This window comes from Anguilla rostrata, chromosome 10, assembly GCF_018555375.3.
Source record: "Anguilla rostrata isolate EN2019 chromosome 10, ASM1855537v3, whole genome shotgun sequence".
Classification (NCBI taxonomy): Eukaryota; Metazoa; Chordata; class Actinopteri; order Anguilliformes; family Anguillidae; genus Anguilla; species Anguilla rostrata.
The window spans coordinates 1046945-1065064 of record NC_057942.1 but is presented as its reverse complement, the minus strand read 5'-3'; the positions used below and the strand labels follow the sequence as shown (position 1 = coordinate 1065064).

General features: G+C 45.9%; 3 protein-coding genes and 1 long non-coding RNA gene across 7 annotated transcripts; 1 reads left to right on the top strand and 3 right to left on the bottom strand.

The window, feature by feature from the left end:
* Window positions 1–234: 234 nt before the first annotated feature.
* LOC135233698 (N-lysine methyltransferase KMT5A-like) lies at window positions 235–3109 on the bottom strand. Its single transcript, XM_064297498.1, has 5 exons — window positions 2971–3109; window positions 2084–2276; window positions 1142–1274; window positions 852–1042; window positions 235–445 (listed from the first exon to the last, which is right to left on the bottom strand). The coding sequence occupies exons 1-5, from the start codon at window positions 3107–3109 to the stop codon at window positions 235–237; spliced, it is 867 nt and encodes a 288-aa protein (XP_064153568.1).
* A 154-nt stretch (window positions 3110–3263) lies between these two features.
* Window positions 3264–5248, bottom strand: LOC135264588 (uncharacterized). The gene is made up of 3 exons (XR_010332745.1): window positions 4991–5248; window positions 4305–4402; window positions 3264–3380 (listed from the first exon to the last, which is right to left on the bottom strand). It is a non-coding gene; the product is annotated as an uncharacterized LOC135264588 (long non-coding RNA).
* Window positions 4272–16946, top strand: LOC135264586 (cyclin-dependent kinase 2-associated protein 1-like). Of its 4 annotated transcripts, XR_010332744.1 has the most exons (6): window positions 4284–4404; window positions 11981–12079; window positions 14056–14153; window positions 14499–14625; window positions 15746–15928; window positions 16094–16946. XR_010332744.1 is itself a non-coding variant. In XM_064353308.1 (5 exons), exons 1-5 carry the CDS (start codon window positions 4320–4322, stop codon window positions 15811–15813), a joined length of 477 nt encoding a protein of 158 aa, XP_064209378.1. In that variant the 5' UTR covers window positions 4284–4319; the 3' UTR covers window positions 15814–16946. The 4 variants fall into 4 exon arrangements, 3 of the variants coding, with proteins under 3 accessions (XP_064209379.1, XP_064209378.1, XP_064209381.1); XM_064353308.1 differs by having other exon boundaries at window positions 15746–16946; XM_064353309.1 differs by lacking the exon at window positions 11981–12079 and having other exon boundaries at window positions 4272–4404; window positions 15746–16946.
* A 34-nt stretch (window positions 16947–16980) lies between these two features.
* On the bottom strand, window positions 16981–18049 carry mtrfr (mitochondrial translation release factor in rescue). The gene is made up of 2 exons (XM_064353307.1): window positions 17789–18049; window positions 16981–17335 (listed from the first exon to the last, which is right to left on the bottom strand). The coding sequence occupies exons 1-2, from the start codon at window positions 18047–18049 to the stop codon at window positions 17111–17113; spliced, it is 486 nt and encodes a 161-aa protein (XP_064209377.1). The 3' UTR covers window positions 16981–17110.
* Window positions 18050–18120: the final 71 nt, after the last annotated feature.

The window sequence follows — 18120 nt, the reverse complement described above, 5'->3', positions numbered from 1 at the left end:
GATGAGACTGAGGAGAGCAGTCAGTATTTGAGCGGATGAGACTGAGAGAGCAGTCAGTATTGAGCCGGGATGACTGAGGAGAGCAGTCAGTATTTGAGCCGGGGATGAGACTGAGGAGAGCAGTCAGTATTTGAGCCGGGGATGAGACTGAGGAGAGCAGTCAGTATTTGAGCCGGGGATGAGACTGAGGAGAGCAGTCAGTATTTGAGCCGGGGATGAGACTGAGGAGAGCAGTCAGTATTTGAGCCAGGGATGGGCGGCGATGGACTCTTTGCTGCGGTCGCCGTAGTCGTACAGAAGCTCCTCCCCCTTCTCGATGTCCCTGGAGGCCACCAGGATGAGGTGAGGCTTTCCGTTGATGCCGTGCAGCTTGGTCTGGCAGTTTCCGGCTTTACTGTGGTTCACCAGCCTGCCCAAACGCTGCGTCTCTTTTGTGGCGTCCACGCTAGACGGGGGGAGAAGGAGGAACGTGCAGTGAATGCGCATGCAGTGGATGAATTTGCAGTGGATGCGCATGCAGTGGATGAGTTTGCAGTGAATGCACATGCAGTGAATGCGCATGCAGTGGATAAGCTTGCAGTGAATGAGCTTGCAGTGACAAACTGACACCAAAGAACCTGGAGTAACTAGAGCCGCTGCCCCTGACCTCAGATCAGTCTGAATATTTGGAAATCAGACGTTCTTAGAAAGTAGAATAAAGCAAGATTATGATGAGCCAATGCCCAGTCCCATCCACCCATTACTCAAATGTCCATCTTATTGTTCTTTCAGACCTCAAACTAACCCCCCAGAAATATTCTGCCAGTGACAGTGTAACTGCCATTGCGGTTGTAAGGAAGAGGCCCACGCACCAGTAGGTTTTGCTGAGGTACTGGAAGTAGTACATGTAGCAGCCGGTGGCCGGGTTTCTCCCGTACTCTTCCTCCCTCTTCTTGGCGTCCTTCGTCTCCAGCAGGTCTCCGTGATACTCCACCACGAACTGTCCTTTCCGGAAGCTTCTGCTCGCAAACACTCCTCGCCCCTTCCCTTCTATGTGTCTGACCTGTTGGGGGGGGGGGGGGTTGTTGATGAAACCCATTCAAATTTCGAACCCGGGACCCGGGTTGTATGGGGCCTGGTGCGGTGGCAGAGAGACGCATACCTCCAGTCCCTCCTCCGCTCCCTGCTGGATCAGATCTCCAATCCGCTGCTGCTCTTCACTCTGCGGACGGAACGTCAGGTTGAGCTCTGCAGTCAAAATGGCGTCCCCTAGCCTGGTACCTGGTACAGATGTTCTGCCGTATTATGGACAGTGTTGGTTAGCCAGCGGTCTTAATATTGCGCGATGTCGTCTTGAACAAATACCGTAAACTCAGTGATGGGGTCTGCAGCGATGGTTTCTGAATTTCACACCCACTTCCGTCCTTAATCAGTTTATTGGTCACAGTAGAGCTGTTCGTCTTCTGCGAGGCCCCTCCCCTTATGCTAGACCACACCCCCCCTCTGCCAACCAGACACTGACCTTCAGTTCAGCTCTGCTTTTCCTGGAACTCCGTCTGATTGGGTAGTAGTCTGTGACTTTTCGGTTCTGGGAACTGTAGTTTTCTGAACTTTAAAAACAGACAGGGCAACGCCAGTATCACAAAAGGCTCCACTGTGGCGGCGGCGGGGGGGGGGGGCACAGAGGCCACACTATTCCACTCTGACGCCGATTACAATGCGTACAACTTCAAGTGAATTAGTCTGTAATCAAATAAAAGCTAATGTTAGCTTGCCCTCCTCTTTTAAAGGCAGCACTTGTGGCAACATGGAATGCGTAATGAAAGAACACATAATTTGGGCGTCAGTATAAAGTAGCAAACATCGGCTGGGCTGTCCTTCAAAAGTCCTGAGGCCCCGCCCACCAGAGGCTCCACATCACGGGATGTGCCACGGCCCGTTAACCTCCTGTGACCCAACAAAAAATGAAAGTTTTTTTATTTTTTTTAAATTTTATTTTAAAAACATAACACTCTTAGTTTCAGCATAGCAGAATACGCTGGACAACCACGTCCCCTGTAGGGGACAGAAATGAATCTCTGAGTTTTAAGAGGTGAAGCCTTACGTTTTCTGCACAGGCTTCTTCGCCCTGCGACGATGCCCCTTCCCTGGCCCTGTGCCCGCGCGGTCCGGCGTGGGCACCGCAGTGCCACGCGCGCCCGCTCCCTCTGGTGCTTCTGCAGTGCCCCCAGGCTGGCGCGGACTGCCCCCCTCTTCCGACGGAGCAGCAGGGCCCTCCGGCTGCCTGTCCAGTCTGCCTGTGGGAGACGGAGAACACGGAGACGTCAAAACAACAAGGCTCACGACCCCAAACGCCAAAACCCCAAAACCCCGCTTCTTTAAGGCCGTCCAAGGGCAGATTTTACCTGTTAAATAAAGGTCAAATAAATAAATAAATAAAAAGAACGTCACATGGCCCAGAGGTTCCGTGAATAACAAACCCCCCCCAGAGTAACATCTTCCCACACCAGGGAGGCAAGAGGCCCAGGAACTCAGGGTTGGGTAAATAAAAGATTCTCAAACAAACGATTAAGCAGCGTCACAGGACGATGGGCAGCGAACACTGCGCCCTTTCAGAAACAGGAAATCATCGAGGGGGTCTCCTAACTCAAACCTGCTGACACACAAGTCCCGCACGGTCAACAACAAACAGCACATACTTATGGGCTGTGTTCAGCAAGAGTCAGTCCAGGCTTGCGAAAACACAGTGATTCATTGGTGATGTTCTGACCCGAGAATGTTCGTTTCTGAAATAAAAACAGACTGTTTTTTGGGGGTTTTTTAGGCACGGGGGGGAAAAAAAGCATGATGACCATGCAGGGCTCTAGAGTGCTCCCATTTTAGGAGCATTTGCTCCAGAAAATAAATGAGTTACCTGGAAAAACTCGTTAGTTTGCTCTCTGTTTCCCCCCCCCCCCCTCAACGAGCAGCGAGCGAAATAAGGATGAGTACCTTCTCCTTTCCTCTCCTTCTCCTTCTCCTTCTGGGCCGTGTGTTTTGGGGGGAGTTTTGCGTCGGAGAGGAGCGAGGCGGAGTGGTCCTGCAGGGGGGTGCGGGATTTGCTGGGGCTTAGGAAGCTGTGGATGGTCATCTGTCCGCAGCACAGACTCTCCTGCAACAGACCACATCGTTCAGTGACCTTTGAACTCTAGAGCAGCCTGCAGCACAGACTCTCCTGCAACAGACCGCATCGTTCAGTGACCTTTGAACTCTAGAGCAGCCCGCAGCACAGACTCTCCTGCAACAGACCGCATCGTTCAGTGACCTTTGAACTCTAGAGCAGCCTGTAGCAGACTCTCCTGCAACAGACCGCATCGTTCAGTGACCTTTGAACTCTAGAGCAGCCCGCAGCACAGACTCTCCTGCAACAGACCGCATCGTTCAGTGACCTTTGAACTCTAGAGCAGCACACCACGAGAATGTTCATCTCTGACAAACGGACACAGTACCGGGGTTTCTACAACAGAACTCTCATTTAGGGGAACAGCAGTGTTGATTTGTGTTCTTATAATCCTGGGATTCACAAGTTTAAACCCGACAACTACAAAAACACGATAACCAACGAAATGCAAGCTAAATGTCACCCTAACCTATGGGATAGTAAACCAATGCAAAAAATGTGTATTGTCGATCACCTGTCCTGAATCCAGCTGAACATGCCTTTCACTCACTGAAGGCAAAATGCCCCAGAAATAAACAAACTGAAGATGGCTGCAGGACAGGCCAGGCACGCAGTCATAACATATTTTGGTTTGCAACCAAGTACTAAATATGATGACCACTTCAGATCATGTTCATTTGTCCAATTCCTTTTGCTGTCCTACAGTGGAGGGATTGTGTATAGAAAGAGCGGTTAGTCCTACAAGGACCACCTGGTATGAAAATAAATACCCTTAAATTAGAGGTAGATAGTCTGCAGTTTGACCGCATATTCATTGTTCCGTTTCGAATGAGCTGGAACACAGAGCCAAAACAACAAAAACTCACTGATCCAATACTTGCGCATTTAACTGCGCGCGCGCGTCTACTTTCTCGACCATTTCCCCGTCCGGTTCAGACTTTTCATCCAAAACTTCCGATTGACGGCTTCGTTGATATGATCTGGAGGAAATTCAGGCAAGTCGTGGTGCATTCACGAGAAAGTTAAAATTCTAATATTAGCTGCACCTGGATGCATCAACAGTTTTAAATTTAGCCTACCGGTTTTATTAGTCCACGTTGTCATAGTTTGTGCTCACGTTTCCACCTTCCAGCCGTCTGGCGAACGCGCTGGAGAGGACACCTACCCCGTTCATTTTCGGATGATTTTCTTTTGTGTGTTTCCCTTTGATGTCGGGGGCGTCTTCGGGTTTAACTTCTGCGCCGGTCGAGACTTTCTTTTTACCTGTAAGTGTGAAACGAAAGTCATTTTATTTGGCTGTCGCGTGTTGATTGTTCGTTTTGTTAATAAGGTTGCAACGTTGCCATCTACTCTAGTTTAGAATGCCACCGCTGGAGCCGTTTATCCGTTCACCCAACACAGCCTTTACAGTTCCTCCCCTCCGCCATGTTAATTCCTGACTAGCTAGCCAAAAAGCACATGAACATTTAAAGGGACTAATGTAAATTACACAGCAGACATTCCCAGATCGTCCGGCAGAGGGTTTTTCGTGATCAGATAGTCTATGTGCATATCAGCATCTTCGAGTCTTAAACTTTGCATTCTTATTTAAACGATAGCTAGCTGGTTTCTGCAGAAAACTGTTAAGCTAACCAAACTTTTATGCAAAATTAGCTCATACTGTAACGTTGTCCAGCTGACTGGGGACGTTAACACAGTTTAGCCAGTAGTGGGTAATGTTATCTGAGCAGTATTAGTAAAGAAACGATGGAAGTTGTGTTAACATCAACTAACAAACTATTTTATTTGTAAACTAAGCTAGCTAGCGAGGCATAAGCACATGCATGCTGACAAACAATTATTTTTCCTTACCTTTTCCCATTGTAGTGTGCAAATAAAACTTGATTTAATACCAGCGTCCAATTTTACTTAGCAGCTGAAAGTTGTAGTTTTCGTTAAAATATATGGGTTGTAAGTTTAGCTAAGTTACGTGTATTTTCAGTGAATATCAAATGAGCACTCTTGTTTTGAATGAATGGTCCATCAATCTACTCTTCCGACATTTGAAAATCCACCTGAGCGTTGATTGGGTGAAGCCCCCACTGTCTATGATATGATTGGCGTAGAATATAGCGTAATTATAACGTTGGTCCCGCCCTCGTGTATTTACGATTTACACACATGGGCGCTGAATTGCAATTTGCTACCTACAGAGATCAACAAAGATTTTGTTGAATTTGCTGTTTCCATTATATTTATATACGTAGCTGTTTTACACGACACCATTGTTTCCAAGACAGGCTGTTAGTTTTCTTACTGGTCTTAAATCCCTACTCGTTACATTAAGAAGCAGCGGTACGGCGTTAGTGAATGGGAATATGTTATTTCGCCTAATATGCAAGTAATAAAACCGCAACACCACACGGAGCGCGTTCCATACGTAAACATATTAATACACAGACTTTTAAGAGCTTGTACTACTAGGGCTACAAAGTTTCTATTTGGTGCTTTGCCTCCACCTCGTGGCTAAAACGTTTAGCCATTTATATGTGTCAGCTTTGCATGAATGGCAGCGGCAGTCTAGTTTTCGAAGCAACGGATTTGGTGGTGACGGGGTCAATCATAGACAAACTAGACTTAACGGAGCTCAGATTCCCAGACTGCATACAGAAATTATTATATGTGCGTGTCCTGTATAGCATGCACGCCACATTCGTGTTTGTTGCGTCCAAAATTTGTAACGTGAAATGTGATGTCAAGGGAAATCCAATAGTTTGACGTCATTTCCTGAAAGTGTGCATACAAATATGTGAATGTAGTTATTTCAGAAAAGGTCACTTTTATTGATCTGATTTCGCTACGCTTGCTTTGGAGTACTATTCTGGTTTGTTTTCAAGGAATTGGTCCTGACCATTTTTAACCAAGCGACGTGAGAATCACGTGATCCACGTGCGACTCTGCTTGCCTGGAGCTAAAGCAGAGAGACGGCTAAAGTAAAGATGGTTACGCTGTTGTATCAGGCAACGCAGGAGCTGGCACCCCGCAGCAGGGAATGGGACGTCTTTTAAGGCTTTTCTCCTGTAAGTTACAGAGGGTCGAAAGCATAATTATGAAGGGTAGCCCTAATTTCTTAAACAATCTCCTCATAGTAAACCTTGCCGGTCAACGCTGATGCTATAGAACTGGCTAACTATTATTGTTTTATTTAACGTTATCTGAAAATTGTGCTTTTTTTAGTCTGACAAGGTGTGTTTTGTTTGTGCAGTGAACGACGTGAGTGGTGCTTGAACAAGGTAGTGTACCTAGCTAGTTGTTGTTTTGTTGTCATAGCTAACACTTGCCTGGGGCTTTTTATTCAAGCAAGGTAGAGGTGTGAGATATCCTGAGGCTCGCCTTGTTCGAGCAAGCAGATAAGCAGAAACCGGCTGTGCCACCCACTCCCAAGGGCAAGATTAGAGTGGGTCCTTCCTTTACGAATTCATGGGTTTTATGATTTCAAGGGATTGGTTTGTGAGTATTCAAAGTATAGCACGTTGAATAAACATAGTCATAACTTTATATGGGAGTTTATGAACCCCATCCCTGGGGACCCCAGTTTATGTTCTGGCTTTCGTTATAACCATGATTGCAATTCCCCAACCATAAATAGCTGTTAATTGTTTTAATTAGGCACTTTTAATGCCTCAGGAGGGATGATTTACTTTCTTAGTGTCACATTACGTCAGAATGAGATTTTTCATTTTACACAGAATGAATGGTCCATAGTCATAGATGGGCTTATAACAAAGTCGAGATATTTTCTGGAGAAAATGGCGATGGGTTGGGTTCCTGGAATTGGCTCCTGTTTCAGCGAATAAGCCCGTAACTCAGAGTCACTGGCTGGGTGAAGAGTCCACAAAGCTTGATTCCAAGGTCAAAACCAGCTGCTGATTTAAAGGAAACCACAAGAACCTGCAGCCACTGCAGCCCTCTGGTTTGGCATCCCTGGTATAAAGGTTCCTAAGGTGACCTACACCACTACCACTGCCCCCCCCCCCCCCCCACCCCACTGCAATGCAGTGGCAATGTTAAACGTTTACAAAACATTCCAGTAATATTGTGAGACCAGCCCTGACCTCTCTGTACACAGAACTGAGCCTGACCGGGGATCCGCTGACTCATATCAGTTCTCGAGTGGATGAATGGGGTTACACAGCAAACACAATTTAAACGTTAAAATTTAAATTTATATGTTTTCTTATATTGTTGTGCATGAAACATAATTTATCTTGGATAATTCAAATCACTGGTATTTTTGCAATGGACAGGATAATTCAGTGCTGTGTATATGGCAGATCTAGTTTGGTTTTTCTGCACCACGAAGGTTGTGAAGAGCTGATCAGAAGAAATTCTTCCTTTGAAAAATACGTGTTTGTCAATGCAAACCCTTCTGGGAGTCTGATGCAGATTGTAGTGCTGGACTCTCAGGAATTCTACAGTTTAATTCCCTTTGGGGTTTTTTCCCCCATCTGTTCCCAAATTCACTGCACACACTCATTCCTTTCTCCTGTTTCTGTTTCACCCTTCGACTCGAACATATGGCAATCCATGTTTGAACACATGCCAGTCTGAAATGAGCTCACAAAGAATTTTAAAATTCCCTTTCAAGGAAGCGGGTACCATGGAAATGGTTGCCATGGATATGAAGCTGCGAGGGATGCGTGAAATACAGTGCAACTGAGCGTCACCAGGGTGATGTCCAAGGTGGGAGAAGTCACCACAACGACAGACAGTACCAGGATGCACAGCAGAACAGTTGATTTGGTGAGGGGCGGTGCCAAATTTGAAACAAATATGAAAACAGAAAGCAAAATTTCAACAATCGGGGAGAATGTTTGTTTTACGTGACTTTTATTTATTTTTATTTGACCTGCACAGGGCATATGGCAATATCAGAATACATTAAATTTCGTCTGTTGTCCCTGAGCAGATAAAAACACAGAATGCTTGACCTCATGAGTCTGATGGATTATGAAGACTCTTAATATTCACAGTCTGAAAGGTGAAGTGCACCTCCAGCACACGGCCACCTGTGTTCCTTAAACCAGACCATTAAGCCAGTTCTGCTGTTATGGGTTTGGAAGGAGCAAAAACCAGTAGCGTCTCGGGCACCCAGGATCAGGGTTGGATATTCCTGGCGTACGTCATTAGGCTTTTCTTATTTTTATGACTCATTTTCTTATATTTGACACGTATGATGTCATAGTGCTCCACCTAATTTTAGTAATAAGTCTCAGCTGATCTCTCAAGGCATCACAAAGGGTTCTTAACATAAAATTGAGGAGAGTAGCGAAGGAGAATTGGTATTTAAAATCTTTTCTTCTTTCCAGGGATGTGTTACACGTTGAGAGAGGCTGAAGCTCATCTTACATTACATTACATTACAGGCATTTAGCAGACGCTCTTATCCAGAGCGACTTACACAACTTTTTACATAGTACTTTACATTGTATCCATTTATACAGCTGGATATATACTGAAGCAATGCAGGTTAAGTACCTTGCTCAAGGGTACAACGGCAGTGTCCTTACCCGGGATTCGAACCTGCGACCTTTCGGTTACAAGCGCAGTTCCTTACCCACTGTGCCACACTCCGTCCTCATCTGACAGAAATCGTTAACACATTTGGCACATTTCAAAATTTTTGTTCGCATGTGCAGGCCAGACGTCGTTTAAAAAGGAAGTGCCTTGGTGTGGAGGAAGTGCGCAGTGTCGCGGTTGTCACATGTGTCTGACGGGTGACACCTGGCCTGTGGCGGTGCAGGTGCTGGGGGGGCCTCGTTCGGGAGGCGTCCCGAGGTGCTGGCGGAGGTGCTGGCGGGGGTGCTGGTGGAGGTGCTGGCGGAGATGCTGGCGGGGGTGCTGGCGGAGGTGCTGGTGGAGGTGCTGGCGGGGGTGCTGGTGAAGGTGCTGGTGGAGGTGCTGGCGGAGGTGCTGGTGGAGGTGCTGGTGAAGGTGCTGGCGGAGGTGCTGGTGAAGGTGCTGGCGGAGGTGCTGGCGGAGGTGCTGGTGGAGGTGCTGGTGGAGGTGCTGGCGGAGGTGCTGGTGGAGGTGCTGGCGGAGGTGCTGGCGGGGGTGCTGGTGGAGGTGCTGGGGGGGTGCTGGTGGAGGTGCTGGCGGGGGTGCTGGTGGGGTGCTGGTGGAGGTGCTGGCGGGGGTGCTGGCGGAGGTGCTGGCGGGGGTGCTGGTGGAGGTGCTGGCGGAGGTGCTGGTGGGGGTGCTGGTGGGGGCCTCGTTTGGGAGACGTCCCGTTCAGCTCGGTTCCTCTCGGGAGCGCGGAGCAGAGGCGACGGTGTCCTCCCTCTTTTCGCACGTTCTCGGAAATTTCCGCTGTTTGCGCTCCCGACCTCAGCGTCTGGAAACCCGCCCCCCCGTCTCCCCGTCTCCCCGCCTAAACAAACAGACCAGACAAAGAAACTTGTGCTGCGTTCTCGGTTCTTTCCTGCTTGTTATGTTTTCTGAATTGTGCTGAAAATAAGCGGCGTTCAGCGGGGAACGCGGGCGGCGTGTTGGGCGTGTTTGAGAAATTTGTGAATACCGCCTGTCTGTCACCAGTGTGGCTTATTGTGTGTTTTTGTTATTGCGTATTGGCAGTTGGCAAGCATTGTGCCTTTTAACTGTAAATATTTGTTGTGCGCCAGAAAAGGCTTCAGTCTAACAGCTTTGTCATCTGTCATGGCTGTTTTTAATAACTTGACATTAAGAGAATTGTGGCACTTTTTTCCTTCCTGTTCTTCAGAGTGAATGCAATCTTGTGTAGGAGGGCTGCCACGTCAGCGTGCCTGTGCCCATGTGTCTGTGTTGCATCCGTGAGTCTGTGTTGCGTCTGTGTGTCTTTGTGGTGTCCATGTGTCTGTGTTGTGTTTGTGAGTCTGTGTTGCGTCCGTGTCTCCCAATACTTTATTGGTCCACATACTTTTGGAAATCAGTGCTTAAGAATGCCAGGCCCTCACTAGTCAGAGTCAGTCTGGATCCCACAGACGGGTGTGTCCTGCTGGAGCGTGTCCTGGTGGAGTGTGTTCTGCCACAGACGGGTGTGTTCTGGTGGAGTGTGTCCTGGTGGAGTGTGTCCTGCCACATTCGGGTGTGTTCTGGTGAAGTGTGTCCTGGTGGAGTGTGTTCTGCTGAAATGAGCCGCCAGTTTAGACGCTGCTGGCCGTGAAAAGCTCTGGATCCACCAGACCAGCTTTTTAAAGATTGTGTGTTCAACTAGAACTAGAACTTATTTTGCACATATGCTTTCTTTTTGTATTATGTACTTGAGAAATTGTCATTTCCCAAATTGTGCATATAAAGCACTTTTCACTGTAAAATGGAAAGCAGTATCTAAATAAAACCTATTATTATTTATTGCTGGTTCCTAATGGGATGGTGTGTGTCAAAGGCATGTCTATATGGAGTGTGTAATGAGTGATAAAGTAAACAAGGGCGTGGCTAACACACCCATTCAGCACACAGCCAATTAGGGTGGCTCTCCTGAGTAAACACAGAAAACTAGGCTGAGGGTTTGGGGGTCCCTGGTTGTGCAATACCAGCTGACCCCATGGCAATCTGGACAGTTCCTTGCTGTGCGGAGGCTTGCATGTCTGAAATGTGACCTTGCTGGTCTGGAGTCCAGGCCCTTAGCCGTACTGCTAGCATTAACATAGGAGTCCAGGCCCTTAGCCATACTGCTAGCATTACTGTAGGGGTCCAGGCCCTTAGCCGTACTGCTAGCATTAACTAGAGTCAGGCCTTAGCATCTGCTAGCATTACTGTAGGGGTCCAGGCCCTTAGCTGTACTGCTAGCATTAACATAGGAGTCCAGGCCCTTAGCCGTACTGCTAGCATTACTGTAGGGTCAGGCCCTTAGCTGTACTGCTAGCAGTACTGTAGGATCAGGCCTAGCTGTACTGCTAACATTAGTAGGGTCCAGGCCCTTAGCGTACTGCTAACATTACTGTAGGAGTCCAGGCCCTTAGCTGTACTGCTAGCAATACTGTAGGAGTCCAGGCCCTTAGCTGTACTGCTAACATTACTGTAGGGGTCCAGGCCCTTAGCTGTACTGCTAGCAATACTGTAGGAGTCCAGGCCCTTAGCCATACTGCTAGCGGTGACTTTGGGCCTGGTAATGCTTCAGTGAGCTTTCATGCTCTTTGACTCAATAATGAAGGTGTTGGCCATTTCATGCTATATAAAGCACACATTTTTGTTGTAAGACCAAGACCGCTTCATTTTCTTTCTGGTTACAGATCTACACCGCCCTAAACATTGTGAAATACTTTTAACTGTTTAGGTGCCATATAGATTTGAAGCGGGATCCCTGAGAATTTTCAACCAAGTATGTTGCTAATCAAAATGTACAGTCGTTTGAAAGAAGAATTTGGTTCTGAATATTTGAAATAGTTGACCCAGGTCTGGCATCCAGCAGTGGAAGTAAGACCACTTATGTGAATAATGCTGCTTATATATAAATGTCGCATTACATATCTTCTGTTATTTCATCTTCTTAAAGTGAAATTGTGAAAATATTGAAAGACAGCTTTAATGCTTGGGACTGTTTTCACTCCTGGCTCATACAAAGATCTGATAATGGTAATATGTTCATATCTTGTATATGACAAATGAAGAGAATGAAATGCCTGCTTTTTAAACCTTTAAGTCATTCTTTTTTTTGCTTCCTTTCCGGAAGTAAAAGAAATACAGTATATTCTGGGAAACCATACTGATGCACAGGGGTACGGTTGAAAGCGCGCAGAGATTGAAGGTGGATGGGATGCAGATGGTATCGACTTAACTGGTTTAATGAACGTGTTTGTGAAACGTGCCTGTTACCCACTTTAGACGGCCTGAAGAGGAACTCGTCTGAAGAACTGCTGGGTGTGCTGTTGACGCAACTCCCCGAGACTGGAGAAGTTCTTTTGCCAACTGAAGTAACAAACGGTGAAAGTGTTTTGGAATCGTGCATACTTCTTCAGAAATGTATATTTTATGCAGGAACTGCTCTAAATAGATTTTGTGGGCGCACGCGCAAACACTGCCTCCGTACTACTTAAACGAGATGAATTTATAACTAGCAGCACCGAGATTACTATCTGGAAGAATCTGTTCTAAAACTAGAAGGTTCGGATTGTGAGATGTTGTCAGATTGTCTATTTTTTTTAACCACCCTCCGCCCTTTTAAAAAATGCACACTCGACACCGCTTCTACGAGGCTCGGAAAGAGACCTTTTTCTGTACACGCCTCCGGCATGATAATAGGCTATCTAACAGTACTGGCTACTGGATAACACGTCATTCGTCAAGTGGAAAAATTTAGCACCGAAGTTGCTCGCCTCGTCATAGGATGGAGGGGGAGGGGAGAACGTCGGACGACAGGAAAGGGGTGCGAATGGCACGTGTCCTCCTTTGTGTAAATTGCAGTCCCCATGGTACCTCTCCGTGACTAGTGTACCCCTTTTCCGATCACCAAAATGTATTCTTGCCAATGAAGTTGCAGGCATAATGATGTACTGAAGTATTAGTTAAATTCACCGGAGCATTTAAATTGTGGATTTTCACACTATTGGGGGTACAGACACGCCAAAGCAGAGCAAATCTACTCCTCCAAAGAGGTTTTAAAAAGTTTTCAGTTGTTATCAGTAGGCTACGTTTTCAAGCGAACTTTAAAGATAACAGGTACAGGGGAGTAGCTATTTCATGATATCGCACGATCGCTCTTTCCACACTAAATTCATTTTAAGATAAGCCAGTTAAACGTACATCTTCAATAAAAAAAGGTTGATTTCAGTTTTATCGAAAGAATTTAACATCATATAATGTTATTTTTTGGTTTCTTAAGTCATAGGAAACCTGTGAAAACTGTTACAAAGTTTATCTCAAGTGTCAAGTTTTCGTCAAAAATGTACATAAAATGTTGTTTTAAATGACATTGTGTAATAAAGTCTTCTAACTCATAATGTTTTAGTAAATGTGAAATGCAAGATGCGCCGATTGCTGTAACGTACGTATATGTATGTGCATATTTACCACGCGAACCCGTTTTTGGTGAAAATGCTATGAATTTGCCATTGTAATGATAGATTGCATTGTGGGTGTCAATATTAAGTGACGGCCATATTTGCCGGTGCCGCTCCGCTGTAAACAAAAAGTGTCTGAGGGAGACAGAGACGCTTCAGTGAATTTCAGGACATTTTTATTTCTTTAATTTACAATGTCTCTGGGAATGTCTTACAAACCCAACCTCCACCAACACATTCCGGGAACTTCCGTGAACCAGGGTAAGGAAGAAACGTCGGTTAATTTTTAATCTTCGCTCGGTTTTGTCGGATGCAAAATTCAATGTTGTAATGAATACCTGGGGAAAGCCCGTGTCTGTAGTTTTTGTCCAGTTATATATATAGGGTCAGATCCTGAGAGCTGATTCATATCCGCCATTATTACTAATCATAAAAGCTCTTTCCTCTCCCGCATCGGCGAAATAGCGAGAACGGAAGTTAAATCGTTGCCTTAAACCGAGCGCGCGATGCCCGATCGCCCGTTTTATTCGAACGGATGCCTGTAACAATGTAATTAAAATGTATCACTTTGGCTTCTTAATTCAGCCCGTACGGTTTCCTCCATGATTGTCTCCCCGGGGCTGATGATTGATCTGGATGAGGAAAATTCTTTTTTGACCCTCTGAGGACACCCAGCGGTGGTTGAGACTCACTGCACCCCTATGACTTTCTAATGCATTACAATTCCATGTTCCCCATTCATTTTGACAATGGCGTCATACAAACGTATGGGCTGTATAAACGTGTGCTCTTGTAGACCTCGTCGCATGGTTAGCAAGACCAAGCTAATTCAGTCAAATTAATGTATATAGGCATTCTTCATTGAACGTTAAAAAATCAATTCAATTTCTCTTTCTGCAGTTGGTAACGTGCATTCTCCGTCAACAAGCCTAGCAACGTTACAGTCCTACAGGCCAATAGTGAACGACTACGGACCGCCTTCCTTGGGTTTTACACAGGTAATTAGCAGCAATTAAAAATATTTGAACATGTAATATGTAAATATGTCCTTTGGTAACAGTGCCAAATGTCACTTTTTCCAAAAAAAAAATACAGAACACCAGGTGGCATTGTAGCACAATATTTATAGAACTGGATTTGTAAATGATCTGTTTTCTGTATTAAGACACTCTGATTAGGAGTTTTTGCTGTATACCTGAAATGTAATGTAAATTTAGAATACTGGTTGTGGCCCTGGCAGTATTAGCAGGGTGTTTTTTAATGTATGAATGGTTCTACAGTGATTTGATGGTCCTGGGGTTTGTATAACTGGGTTTTAGCGCGTGCTCTCCTTTATACTCCAGGGTACGAGCGCAACCCAAGTGCCTCAGAGCAAATACGCCGAGCTCCTGGCCATCATCGAGGAGCTGGGCAAGGAGATCAGGCCAACGTACGCAGGCAGCAAAAGTGCCATGGAGAGACTAAAAAGGGGTAAGCCATGAAAAGAACTGTGAATATAACACCCCAACCCCTCCCCAAACCCCTCCAACCCCTCCCCAAACCCCTCCAACCCCTCCCCAACCCCTCCAACCCCTCCCCGACATGTGGAGGGAGGTGCTATGAAAATTGTAATTTTCAAGTCGAGGTTATCGCATCGCTTGTTGCCAGTACACATCTTCTCTGTGGATGGGTGTAAGATCTGGTCATATCGCCATCACTGTTTCAGCTATGAAAAGCCTTCATCAGGGCATAGGAATGCACACACACACACACACACACACACACATACACACTCACACACGCATACACACACATACACACTCACACACACATACACACACACACACACACACACACACACACACACACACACTCACACACACACACATACATACACACACACACACATACACACACATACACACACAACACACACACATACACACTCACCACCATACACACACATACACACTCTCACGCATACACACACACATACACACACACACACACATACACACTCACACATGCATACACACACATACACACTCACACTCGCATACACACACATACACACTCACACAGGCATACACACACATACACACACGTACACACTCACACACGCATACATTACATTACATTACATTACAGGCATTTGGCAGGCGCTCTTATCCAGAGCGACGTACAACAAAGTGTATAACCATAACCAGGAACAAGTATGACGAAACCCCTAGAGAGAAGCATACATACACATACACACACACACACACACACACACACACTCACACTTCCTGACGATGGCTGTTCTCGGCTGAAATGCTGGTGTAATAAATTTAACACTGTGACCTACACTTCTGGACCCGCTCCATACAGCACCTTTGTTCTGAATGAGGCGTTGCCAAGCGATGAAGCCAACCGAAAGGCTCGATCCACACACTTTCTGAGCATTAAGAGTGAGTGAGTGAGTGAGTGAGTGAGTGAGTGAGTGAGTGAGTGAGTGAGTGAGTGAGTGAGTGAGTGAGTGAGTGAGTGAGTGAGTGAGTGAGTGAGTGAGTGAGTGAGTGAGGGAGTGAGTGCTTGTTATTTATTTATTCATTTATTTGCTCTTTTGAAGGAATAATTCATGCCAGAGGCCTGGTGCGGGAGTGCTTGGCAGAAACAGAGAGAAACGCACGCTCTTAAATACCAGAGCCGCCCTGTCAACAGCACTCCAACCTCAACACCCAATCAGAGTCACCGTGTCAACACAACCTAACCTGAAGACCCAATCAGAGTCACCGTGTCAACACAACCCAACCTCAACACCCAATCAGAGTAACCGTGTCAACACAACCCAACCTCAACACCCAATCAGAGTAACCGTGTCAACACAACCCAACCTCAACACCCAATCAGCGTCACCGTGTCAACACAACCCAACCTGAAGACCCAATGAGAGTCACCGTGTCAACAGCACTCCAACCTGAAGACCCAATCAGAGTCAACACAACCCAACCTGAAGACCCAATCAGAGTCACCGTGTCAACACAAACCAACCTGAAGACCCAATCAGTCATCGTGTCAACGTACTTCAGCCTGAACACCCAACTGGAGCCAACCTGAAGAACCAATACATCTCAAGACTTCCTCTCTTCTAAAAATTATTTAATCAGAACTGGAAACTCCAGAGATGCTCAGATCCTCTGAGTCCAGTAGTAACGCTGACTTTCTTTGCTTCCTGACAGTTAATCGGCTGCCACTGATTGGCCAGTGATCCCACTGACCTGTAGTCCGTGGTCTAAATCAGTCCCTGATTGGAGGGAGAGAATGGAGACCAGCAGCACATTCTGGCTTCCAGAGCCAGGTTTAAGTAGCCCTGCAATACACCTTTCCGCAAAACAGCTAAAATAAAATAAAATGAAATAAACACAGAGACATCTGACCAGGGGGATGTGGAAACAGGAGCGAGTGTCCAGTGTTTGGGCCGCTCAGACAGGAACTGCCTGGTATTATTTGTGTTCCCATTTGGGAATATATGAATTTTCTTGACTGCTTCTATAAAAAAAAAATTTTTAATAAAAAGAATTTGCATGCTAGGTAGGACTGCCCCCTGGATAATTCTAGAAAACTGCATGGCTTGTACAGGGTAAGACGGTAGCAAGGGGCATGTAACGATGGATTAGGATCTTTTTAACACACTAATACGTAGGCGACAAGGACGAAGACCAAATATACTGTACCATGAAGCGGATTTGGATAAACTGTTGTAATAAAGCCATTATTTGCATCTTTGTAAGTATTTATTACTCAGTGTAATAAAACGTATTTTCATTACAGCTTTTGTCTTTTTATTAAAAACGGTTAACGGTATTTCACACTCAATTTCACGTGAAAAACGGCATTTATTTTGACTGTGGATTTCTCCCCTCCATGTAATTAACATTCATATTGTGTGTTTGGACACAACACAGAGGACAAAGGTCATTTTCTCAAATTATCTTCACGTTTCATCTTGTTTGGAATCTGTCACGAAGGCCTCCTTAAATAGTTTTTTCTTTTCCAAGTTCTCCTTTGCCTTCCTCTTCTTCTCCCGTTTTCTCCACTCCGCCTCTTTCTTTTCCCTGATGACGTCACTTTCTTCTCCCTTGTTTAAAACGTCCAGCTTCTCTCGCAGAATCTCCCGAGCTCGCTTCCGGTTCACGTCCACTGACCTGGTTTGGTGACACTGACAGAGAACGTTTATGAGCACACTTTTCATATCTGTAAGTTAAATAACTTTGGGCTGTTGGACAGAATACATATTTTAAAGCATCAGTGTCTGACAGGCCTTTTCAGACCCAAGAGGTCCAACCATGATCCAGCTCAAGGGGTTCAACTGCTCCCCTTATCCTTTTCACTGTCAGAACAGAAGTCTGGTGCTTCTGGCCCTGTTTCAAAATAACCCTTTATTGTTGGCTGTTGAATTGAAATAAAAAAAATAAAATACTCCCATTAGTTATTTATTGAATACTAATTACCCAATATACAGAGTATCATAACATATATATACCACACAAATTTTTAAAAAAGAGGAATCGACCAACCATCTGTTTATATTTCTGTATTATTTTCGTTGATGTGTGACACAACCGTACTCTGCCATTGTATGACGTCTCGATTCCTGGCTTAGTCCATTCACCTTAACGACGATGCCGGACGGTACGTGTTTCAGCACCACGCAGTTGCTGGTTTTGTTTGTCGCTTGTCCGCCCGGACCCGAACCTCTGACAAAGTGCTCCTCCAGCTCCTCTTCATTTAGGACGGGAAGATCCAGGCTGTTCTTTTTCCCCGCGGTCTGAACACATGGCCACCCCGCGGAGTCCTTGGACAGCAGGGACCGGCCGGTGCTGCACGCGACCCTCCTGGCACCCCAGAAGAGCAGTTGCGACAGGGAAGACATGCAAGTCTCCCGTCAGGTTGAGTTCTGAAACAACACATAGTTTCACGTTTACAAGCGTTTCATACTGTGTT

What these genes read in the sequence shown, in the direction of transcription:
- LOC135264586 (XM_064353308.1), top strand. Translation starts at nt 4,320, where the DNA reads ATGATTTTCTTTTGTGTGTTTCCCTTTGATGTCGGGGGCGTCTTCGGG. An exon ending in TCGAGACTTTCTTTTTACCT is followed by an intron (nt 4,405 to 11,980) that starts GTAAGTGTGAAA and finishes TACCCACTTTAG; the next exon opens with ACGGCCTGAAGAGGAACTCG. An exon ending in CATGGAGAGACTAAAAAGGG is followed by an intron (nt 14,626 to 15,745) that starts GTAAGCCATGAA and finishes GCTCTTTTGAAG; the next exon opens with GAATAATTCATGCCAGAGGC.
- LOC135233698 (XM_064297498.1), bottom strand. Translation starts at nt 3,109, where the DNA reads ATGACCATCCACAGCTTCCTAAGCCCCAGCAAATCCCGCACCCCCCTG. An exon ending in AAGAAGCCTGTGCAGAAAAC is followed by an intron (nt 1,275 to 2,083) that starts GTAAGGCTTCAC and finishes ATAATACGGCAG; the next exon opens with AACATCTGTACCAGGTACCA. An exon ending in TACCTCAGCAAAACCTACTG is followed by an intron (nt 446 to 851) that starts GTGCGTGGGCCT and finishes CCCCCCGTCTAG; the next exon opens with CGTGGACGCCACAAAAGAGA.
- mtrfr (XM_064353307.1), bottom strand. Translation starts at nt 18,049, where the DNA reads ATGTCTTCCCTGTCGCAACTGCTCTTCTGGGGTGCCAGGAGGGTCGCG. An exon ending in CGTCCGGCATCGTCGTTAAG is followed by an intron (nt 17,336 to 17,788) that starts GTGAATGGACTA and finishes GTTCTCTGTCAG; the next exon opens with TGTCACCAAACCAGGTCAGT.